Here is a 10,454-nt window from a genome sequence, read left to right on the forward strand (position 1 = left end):
CCCTTCAAGGAGGGGAATCCACGGAAATGACAGAAAATCCTTTAATTGCTTAATTTGGACTTAATTTTTTCGAAGTGCTGAGGGGACCTCAGTGACCCACAGCCTTGATGCCCTGGGAACCCCAAATCCCAGATCCCGAATCTAGATCCCAAATCCTGAATCCCAGATCCCAGCCCCCAGATCTTAAATGCCAAATCCCAGACCCCAGATCTTCGACTCCAGTCCCCAGATCCAAAATCCCAGACCCCAAATCTCAGATCCTGAATCCCAGATCTCAAATACCAGACCCCAGATTCCAAATCTCAAATCCCAATTCCCAAATTCCAGCTCCCAGATCCCAAATCCCAAATATCCCAGCTCCCAGCCTCCACATCCCAGCTATCCCAAATCCCACATCCCAGACCCCATATCCCAGGGATCCTAATCCCAGGCCCCAAATCTCAGATCCTGAATCCCAGATCTCAAATACCAGACCCCAGATTCCAAATCCCAAATCCCAAATCCCAATTCCCAAATTCCAGCTCCCAGATCCCAAATCCCAGATATCCCAGCTCCCAGCCTCCACATCCCAGCTATCCCAAATCCCACATCCCAGACCCCATACCCCAGGGATCCTAATCCCAGCTCCCAGCCTCCCCATCCTAGCTATCCCAATCCCAGTCCCAGCTACTCCAAATCCCAGCTATTCCGGTCCTGGTCCCAGTCCCAGTTATCCCAGCTATCCCAGCTATCCCAGTTATCCCAGTTATCCCAGTTATCCCAGCTATCCCAGCTATCCCAGTTATCCCAGTTATCCCAGCTATCCCAGTTATCCCAGTTATCCCAGCTATCCCAGCTATCCCAGTTATCCCAGCTATCCCAGTTACCCCAGTTATCCCAGTTATCCCAGCTATCCCAGTTATCCCAGCTATCCCAGTTATCCCAGCTATCTCAGTCCCAGCTATCCCAGTCCCAGTTATCCCAGTTATCCCAGTTATCCCAGTTATCCCAGTTATCCCAGCTATCCCAGCCATCCCAGCCACCCCAGCTATCCCAGCCATCCCAGCTATCCCTGCTATCCCAGCCCCAATCCCAGTTATCCCAGTCCCAGTTATCCCAGTCCCAGTTATCCCAGCTATCCAGCTATCCCAGCTATCCCAGTCATCCCAATCCCAGTCCCAATCCCAGCTATCCCAGTCCCTATCCCAGCTATCCCAGCTATCCCAGCTATCCAAGCTATCCCAGCTCTCCCAGCTATCCCAGTCCCAATCCGAGTTATCCCAGCTATCCCAATCCCAGCTATCCCATTTATCCCAATCCCAGTTATCCCAGCTATCCCAGTCCCAATTCCAGCTATCCCAGTTATCCCAGTTATCCCAGCTATCCCAGTCCTCCCAGTTCTCTCAGTTCTCCCAGCTATCCCAGCTATCCCAGCTATCCCAATCCCAATCCCAGTTATCCCAGCTATCCCAGCTATCCCAATCCCAGTTATCCCAGCTATCCCAGCTATCCCAGCTATCCCAGCTATCCCAATCCCAGTTATCCCAGCTATCCCAGCTATCCCAGTTCTCCCAGTTCTCCCAGTTATCCCAGCTATCCCAGCTATCCCAGCTATCCCAGCTATCCCAGTTCTCCCAGTTCTCCCAGTTCTCCCAGCTATCCCAGCTATCCCAGCTATCCCAGCTATCCCAGCTATCCCAGTTATCCCAGCCCCAGTTATCCCAGCTATCCCAGCTATCCCAGCTATCCCAGTTATCCCAGTTATCCCAGCCCCAGTTATCCCAGTTATCCCAGCTATCCCAGCTATCCCAATCCCAGTTATCCCATTTATCCCAATCCCAGTTATCCCAGCTATCCCAGTCCCAATTCCAGCTATCCCAGTTATCCCAGTTATCCCAGTTATCCCAGCTATTCCTGTCCTCCCAGTTCTCTCAGTTCTCCCAGCTATCCCAGCTATCCCAGTTCTCCCAGTTATCCCAGCTATCCCAGCTATCCCAGTCCCAATCCCAGTTATTCCAGTTATCCCAGTTCTCCCAGCTCTCCCAGTTCTCCCAGTTCTCCCGGTTCCCCCGGTGCTGACCTGCTGTGGGAAGCAGGTGCGCAGCGCGTGCTCGGTGTAGCCGAAGGAGGGCCCCTCGAACACGGCCGTGGGCAGCTTCAGCACCTCCCTCAGGAACTGATCGAACTTGCTGAAAATCATCAGCCCGTTGGAATCTGAGAGCTGAGAGAAAATGTCTGTAAGAAAAAGGAATAAAACCCCCCATAAATGCGGGTCCGCTCCGGGAGAACGCCCGGCCCCGGCGCCCCAGGGCGCCCTGGGCAGCCTCTGCTCCCTGCTGAGGCCCAGGACTCATCACCCAGGGGGATTCTCCATTCCCTCCATTCCCACATCCATTCCCTCCAGCCCAGGGGAAAGCTCCTGCCAGTGCAGAGCTGGCACAGCAGGAGAATCCCCCAGGAACTCCCCTGAACCCCAAACTACAGAACCCCTCAGAGGGGCTCCCAGAATGAGCAACAGTGACAGAGCCAAAGGTGGCACAGCTCCAGGGAAACCTGCACAAAAACATCCCAGGGAAACCTGCACAAAAACATCCCAGGGAAACCTGCACAAAAACATCCCAGGGAAACCTGCACAGAAACATCCCAGGGAAACCTGCACAAAAACATCCCAGGGAAAACCTGCACAAAAACATCCCAGGGAAACCTGCACAAAAACATCCCAGGGAAACCTGCACAAAAACATCCCAGGGAAACCTGCACAAAAGCATCCCAGGGAAACCTGCACAAAAACATCCCAGGGAAACCTGCACAAAAACATCCCAGGGAAACCTGCACAAAAACATCCCAGGATTTTGGGATTGGAAAAGCCCTCCCAGCCCAGCCTGTGCCCCGTCCCCACCTTGTCCCCAGCCCAGGGCACTCAGTGCCACATCCAGCCCTTCCTGGGGCAGGGATGGGGTTTAGAATACAGTAATAGATAAAAAGCAAGATGGAGATTTTGAGCATTGGCTAAGTCCTTCTTTCACCTTCTTCTTCTGGGGTTTGGGTGGTTTTTTCTAACTGGGTGATGGGGTCACATTGCAGGCCTTGGGTGGTCATTATTGGGTTAAAAGTATAAATAATAGAGGTTATCTCAATATTGGGTAGTTTGTGCTTAAGAAGAGCCTGGGAGGAGTTAGAGGCATCCATTCTCCACCTTGTCAGAGCTCAGAGCTGGTGAGACTGAGCCACAGATAGGAATTAATGAACAGAGTCCCGGCACGAGCACTGCGCCTCCCATGCATTAATCCCAGCTCTAAAACAAAGAAAAGAAGACAAGAAACCCACCCCAGGGGACAGAACTGCCCTGGGATCCAGAATCTCCTGGAATGAGAGCTCTGCAGCAGCCAGCTGGGCCCTGGTGCACCCCAGAGCCAGGGCACTCTGTCAGGGAGGGCTCAGCAGAATTCCCGAGATGTGACAGATCCCAGAGCTCCCCACAGCACTGAACCCCCTCTGCTGGTATTTCTGGCACCATCAGTAATTAAACATCAAAAAGCTCATGCTGGCAGAAAACAACCTTCATTTCAGTGATCAAAACCAGAGGGAAAAAAAAAAGAGACTTTCAGAAAAGCATGATTGCAGTAAACTGGAGAAATGATCCCAATTTCCTCAAAGAGTGAGCTCAGGAAGAAGCCTGCAGTGCCTGAGTTCAGAGGGATAAAGCTACCTGGAATTTGTATCACTGACTGAACAGAGCAGCTTGAACTGAAGGTCTCTTGAAAATAAAATAAATTATAAAATAAAAGATATTAGGAGAAATGGGGGGAAAAAGAAAAAAATATTTTAAATGGAGCATTTCTGTATTTTGGAAAAAATAGACTTAACCTGGAAACTGAACCTGGAAAAAAAAAGTCAGGATGGAAATGCCCACAAAATGAAAATGATGGAAACAACTAAAATGAGAGAGTCCAAATGCCAGACTCCCAAATTCTGGAGCAGAGCCCCTGCAGGAGGAGCCCCTGCACAGGAGCTGAAGGTCTGCAGTGAACCTGGCACGGTGGGAGGGGGAGGACACCACACAATTGTATTTAAATGTTAAATTGTGTTTAAAATGGGCTGAAAGCTCCTGGGGGTGCTCAGGATCTGAGCTGGGCAGGAGCAGGAGTCGAGTGATGCTAAAGAGAGAAATTAAAGGCATGGAAATCAAGTGAAAATGAGAGAGAAGAGCCCAGGCTGTGCCAAGGGTGAAGTAAAAACCCCTCCAAACCCCACCAAGGAGTCTTGCAGTTGGAAAAGTGGGTTTGTTGTCAAAGTAGGAAACTCCCCATGGGGATCAGCAGTGAAACTGGAAATGATAAAAAGCAGGATATCACTGTGTCCTTTCAAAGGGCAGCTCTGAGGAGAGGGAACAGCCTCAGGCTGGGCCAGGGCAGGCTCAGGCTGGCACCAGCAGGGATTTCCCCATGGAAAGGGGGCTCAGGCCTCGGAGTGCCCACCCTGGAGGTGTCCCAGGAGGGCCTGGATGGGCACTCAGGGCACTGGAGGGGCTGGGAGGGATTTTCCAGCCTCAGACATCCTGGGATCCCTGCCCTGCCCAGCACTGCAGGGGCTGCTCCGCAAGGAGAGCACGGCCCAGGAAATTCCAGAGCCAGGGAAGGGCCCCACTGAACCCCCCCAGTCCATCTGTCCCACAGGACATGGGGACACTCCTGGGATGTCACCCTGTCCCCAGCAAGGGCAGAGACCAGGCTGCCATCACCCCATGGACCCTGGGATAAGAAAACATTGGAAATACAGCTCCCAGGATTTCCAGGGAGCTCCAGCCTGCCCAGGGAAGGGAGGCTGCGGTGGGACCCTCCTGGACAGGAGGTTTTGGGGTGATTTTGGGGCGGAAATCAGAGAAATGTGGGAAGGGGCAAACCACAGCAGCACAATCCTAATGCTGAGGAGAAATGCAGCATCAGGGAAGAGCCGAGGCACAGAGATCAGGAGCTGTTCCTCCCAGAGCAGATGGCTGGGGCAGGCACATTCCAGAATGTTCCTCCCTCCCTGAGACCAGGAACTCAGCAGCCTTGGAGGGATCTGCCTTCCGTGAGGGGGCTCCAGGAGCACTGGGGGATTTGACACCCTCCACATCCTCGGGGAAGGGGAAAGGAGTGATCTCTGCTTCCCTATCTGCCCCTGCTCCTTCCAGAGCCTGCCCGGGGCTCCTGTCCTGGAAGGGGAAAGGAGCAGCTGGAAGGGGAAGGAGCAGCTGGAAGGGGAAAGGAGCAGCTGGAAGGGGAAGGAGCAGCTGGAAGGGGAAAGGAGAAGCTGGAAGGGGAAGGAGCAGCTGGAAGGGGAAAGGAGCAGCTGGAAGGGGAAGGAGCAGCTGGAAGGGGAAAGGAGAAGCTGGAAGGGGAAGGAGCAGCTGGAAGGGGAAAGGAGAAGCTGGAAGGGGAAGGAGCAGCTGGAAGGGGAAGGGGAAGGAGCAGCTGGAAGGGGAAGGAGCAGCTGGAAGGGGAAGGAGCAGCTGGAAGGGGAAGGAGCAGCTGGAAGGGGAAAGGAGCAGCTGGAAGGGGAAGGAGCAGCTGGAAGGGGAAAGGAGAAGCTGGAAGGGGAAGGAGCAGCTGCAAGGGGAAGGGAGCAGCTGGAAGGGGAAGGGGAAGGAGCAGCTGGAAGGGGAAGGGAGCAGCTGGAAGGGGAAAGGAGAAGCTGGAAGGGGAAGGAGCAGCTGGAAGGGGAAAGGAGAAGCTGGAAGGGGAAGGAGCAGCTGGAAGGGGAAGGGGAAGGAGCAGCTGGAAGGGGAAGGAGCAGCTGGAAGGGGAAGGGGAAGGAGCAGCTGGAAGGGGAAAGGAGCAGCTGGAAGGGAAGGGAGCAGCTGTAAGGGGAAGGAGCAGCTGGAAGGGGAAGGGGAAGGAGCAGCTGGAAGGGGAAGGAGCAGCTGTTTGCAGTTCTCCATCCTGCTCAGGGTTTTACAGAACTCTTTCACCACCAGTTTTCTCTCCAGCTGGGGGAAATCCTGCTCTGTGTCCTGGCCCAGCAGGATTTGGGATCGTGGCTCAGTCCCATCACCCCAGAGCTGCTGGAGATGGGGGAACCTGCTCAGAGGGGAAAGGGACTGAGCCCAGGAGCCAGCAGGGCTCAGGGGAAGGGACAGGGCTGGAGCAGCCTGGGACAGTGGGAGGTGTCCCTGCCATGGCAGGGGTGGCACTGGGTGGGCTCTGGGGTCCCTTCCCACCCAAACCACTCTGGGATTCTACCTCAGAAGCTGGAATTAGAGTGAGAAGGTGCAGAGAGCCTCAGGGAAGGCAGAGGAACCTCCAATATCCTCAAAGCAGGGAAATGGTGACAAATGGGACATTCCCAGTGGAGAATCAGCCCTCAAGTTCTCCACTGAAAGAAGTGCCAAAGAGTTTAACCTAAAGAAATGATCTTGGGAAGCCTCCTCAGCCTGGGCTCGGGATAACCAGGAGCTGGAACACGGAACAAAACATCCCTGGAGGTGTCCCAGAAGGCCTGGACGTGGCCCTCAGTGCCCTGGGGACAAGGTGGGAACTGGGCACAGCCTGGGCTGGGAGGGACTGTCCCACCCTAAGGACTCTGGAATTCCGGGATCTGCAGCACAGCTCCAGGAATCAGGAAGAAAGAGAAGCCCCCAGAACCGAGCACAAGGACCACAGACACTGAGGAATACTCACATCTGAGCTTGTCCAGGATCTTGCCCCCACACATGGTGGCCAGCATGGCTTTGACCGAGAACACCGTCAGCTTCCCGTGGCCCTCGCTGCAGGGAGAGGCACAGTGAGCAATCCCACAGGGAATGGGAGAAAAAAACCCAGGGCCAGGGAGGGAACAATAAATCATGGCAACAAAAACAGGTGAGCAATCCCACAGGGAATGGGAGAAAAAAACAAACCCAGTGCCAGGGAGGGAACCCCAAATAATGGCAACAAATGAGCAATTCCACAGGGAATGGGAGCACAGACACCCCAAATAACCACAAATAATGGCAATAACAACAACAAACACCTTCTGTAACTGCTGTCAGTTCAGTAACTGTAACTAAATGTGCTGCACAGGGAATTTGTGCTGGAAAAATCCAGGGAGGGGGGAAAGCACAGGATGAGTGTGGGGAGAGCTGGAAAACCAGAATTCTCCTGATGGGAGTTCCTGAGAGAGCTGGAGAGGGGCTTTGGACAAGGGCCTGGAGGGACAGGAAATGGCTTGGGTGGGAAGGGACCTCAGAGCCCACCCAGTGCCACCCCTGCCGTGGCAGGGACACCTCCCACTGTCCCAGGCTGCTCCAGCCCAGTGTCCAGCCTGGCCTTGGGCACTGCCAGGGATGCAGGGGCAGCCACAGCTGCTCTGGGCACCCTGTGCCAGGGCCTGCCCCCCCTGCCAGGGAACAATTCCTGCCCAATATCCCATCCAGCCCTGCCCTGTGGCAGTGGGAGCCATTCCCTGTGTCCTGTCCCTCCAGCCCTTGTCCCCAGCCCCTCTGCAGCTCTCCTGGAGCCCCTTCAGGCCCTGGCAGGGGCTCTGAGCTCTCCCTGGATCCTTCTCCTCTCCAGGTGAGCACCCCCAGCTCTCCCAGCCTGGCTCCACAGCAGAGGGGCTCCAGCCCTGCAGCAGCTCCAGGCTCCTCTGGGCTCTCTGCAGCAGCTCCAGGTCCTTGTGCTGTTGTCCCCAGGGCTGGGGCAGCTCTGCAGGTGGGGTCTCACCTGAGCACAGGGGCACAATCCCCCCTCCCTGCTGCCCACGCTGGGGGATCAGCCCAGGGCAGAGCTCACCTGGAATTGAAACCTCCCTAAGTCACAGCTCGGCCCCCTCCCCTTTCACAGACATTTTATATCAAAGGAGGTTCAGCTCAGAATTAGTTCCCAGAAAAGCCAGTGCCCAGAGCCACCAGTGTCTCCTCCCAGGACACATCCTGGCCTTGGAAAGGTCTCTCCTGATGCCCCAGACCCTGGGCCTGTCCCCTGTGTTTTAAATCACCCCAAACTCCTCCCTGCACTCTGCCAGGAATTCTGAGCAATTTGCCCAACCCTCCGTGCCAGTGCCACTCCACCTGAACTCCACCAGAAGGAAAAAAGGCAAAACCTTCCATACAACCCTGATTCTCCTGTGAGGACCAGGGCTGGGAGCACAACTGGGGACTGGTTTGGATCAGGACAGGCCTGTGAGGCTCCTTCCTCATCCTCATCACCCCCAGCTCCCACAGCAGGGACGTGCCCCTGATCCCAACCCCAGCCCCAGGCAGCTCCTCACCCTGCCCAGGCAACTGCCCTCCAGCTGTGCCAGCTGTGCCAGCTGTGCCAGGGGCCAGGGCAGCCCTCCAGCTGTGCCAGGGGCAGCCCTCCAGCTGTGCCAGGGCCCAGGGCAGCCCTCCAGCTGTGCCAGGGCCCAGGGCAGCCCTCCAGCTGTGCCAGGGCCCAGGGCAGCCCTCCAGCTGTGCCAGGGGCCAAATTCCCCCTCAGGACATCCAGTCAGGCAGAATTCCCAGGAAAGCACCAGAGCCTGCTGAGCCCAGGGAAGCCCTGGCAGTGCCCAGCCTGGCACAGCGGAAGGTGTCCCTGCCATGGCAGGGGTGGCACTGGATCATTGGGACAGTCCCTTCCCACCCAAACCATTCCAGGATTCTGGGACTGTGCCTGTCAAGGGGAATGCTGAGGGTTCTGCTGGTGCCACCAGCCCCTCTGTGACATTCCAGCTCCACAGGGATGCAGTTCCCGCTCCACACGGGAATTTTTCTCAGGAATTTTTCTCAGGCCCCTCCTGCCGCGCTGCCGAGCTCCTGCAGAGGGAGCCCCGGCCCTGCTCTGCCCCTGCTCTGCCCCTGCTCTGCCCCATCCCTGGCACTGGGACCCAGCTCAAGCGCGGCTCGCAGGGCGGGGGGAGCGGGGAGCAAACCCCACCTGCATCTCCCGAGGGAGCTGCTCCAGACACGGCCATTCCCGGGTTCAGATCCTCTGGTTTTTACTGTGAGCTGGCTGAGAACAGCCAAAGCCTCGGCCAAGCCTTACAGCTTGTCTCAGCTAAGTTCAGACCAGGCCTGAACAGAACTCCCTGGGTTCTGCTGGCACGGAACCTGCTCCCAGCTTTGTGCTGGCTCTGTCTGTCCTCGGCTCTGGATTTCTGAGGGGACACAGGCAGCTTGTTTGGGGGCAGTGAGGAGCTGTCCCGTCAGGAGAGGATCAAAGCCATCACAAACACAACTCAGCACACTCAGCACTGGGGACTGCCTTGGGTAAATCCCCTGGGGGGCAGAAGGAAAATCCAGATCCCACTGGGGAAAAAAAAAGCTGATCTGGAGAAAGGCAAGAGCCAAAGCAGGAAATGGCAGCCACAGCAAGGGAGCTGCAGCTGCTGCTCAGGGAGCACAGAGGGGCACAGCTCCTCAAATCAGCACAGAGAGGCTGAGAGAATGCACCAGACTGGACACGAGGAGATGCTGGGCAGAACCCTGAGCAAGGCATGCAGGATTCCAGCCAGGAGTGAGGATCACCTTATGGGGCCACAGCACATCACAGAGGGCTGCAAACTCACTGTCCAAACAAGGCTGAGCTTAAAAAGGGGCTTTGGAGCAAGATTCAACTAAACATCTTCACTTCTTGAGCACTGCTAAGCCCCCAGGAGGCCCCAGCACAGCTTGAACCCAGCCCAGAGCAGGCTCCCAGCTGTACCAGAAGTCTCTTTGAAAATATTCACAGAATCACTGGGTTGGAGGAGACCTCCAGGATCATGGAGTCCAAGCCAGCCCTGCCACCTCAGCTCACCCACAGCGCCACATCCAGGCTTTGTTAAACACACCCAGGGCTGGTGACTGCACCACCTCCCCAGGCAGCCATGCCAGCACTCAGCACTCTTTCCTTAAAAACCTTTCCCTGATATCCAACCTGTATTGCCCTGGTGCAGCTGGAGACTCCTCTTGTTCTGTCAGTGCTGCCTGGAGAGAGAGACCAACCCCCCTGACACAGGGCACCTTGCAGGGAGTGTGAGAGTGATGAGGGCACCCCTGAGCTCCTTTTCTCCAGGCTGAACACCCCCAGCTCCCTCAGCCCTTCCTCACAGGGTTTGTGTTCCCTCTCCAGCCTCGCTGCCTCCTCTGGATGTGCTCAAGGGTCTGAAAGTCCTTCCTGAACTGAGGGGACACTGCTGGACACAGCACTCAATGTCCTTCCTGAACTGAGGGGACAAACCGGACACAGCCCTCAATGTCCTTCCTGAACTGAGGGGACAAACCGGACACATCACTCAATGTCCTTCCTAAACTGAGGGGACACAGCACTCGAGGTGTGGCCTCACCAGTGCCCAGTCCAGGGCAGAATGACCTCCCTGCTCCTGCTGCCCACACCATTCCTGATCCAGGCCAGGAGCCACTGGCCTTCCTGGCCACCAGGGCACACTGCTGGCTCGTGTTGTCACTGTCACCAGTACCCCCAGGTCCCTTTGTGCCTGGGCACTGTCCCAGCCCAGAGCATTGCAGGGGATTTTGTGGCCAAAGTGCAGGA

The 10,454-nt window shown here is 56.1% G+C and overlaps 1 protein-coding gene across 1 annotated transcript in view; it reads right to left on the reverse strand.

The window, feature by feature from the left end:
• DTNB (dystrobrevin beta) overlaps nt 1-10,454 on the reverse strand; it is a 141,268-nt gene that overhangs the window by 111,313 nt on the left and 19,501 nt on the right. Inside the window, exons 6-7 of the mRNA XM_063422411.1 lie at nt 6,642-6,727; nt 2,060-2,214 (exon numbers count right to left, since the gene is read on the reverse strand). Coding sequence (XP_063278481.1) covers nt 2,060-2,214; nt 6,642-6,727 — 241 coding nt within the window. The remainder of the gene's footprint in view (nt 1-2,059; nt 2,215-6,641; nt 6,728-10,454) is intronic.

Source organism: Prinia subflava, chromosome 2 (assembly GCF_021018805.1).
Source record: "Prinia subflava isolate CZ2003 ecotype Zambia chromosome 2, Cam_Psub_1.2, whole genome shotgun sequence".
Taxonomy (NCBI): domain Eukaryota; kingdom Metazoa; phylum Chordata; class Aves; order Passeriformes; family Cisticolidae; genus Prinia; species Prinia subflava.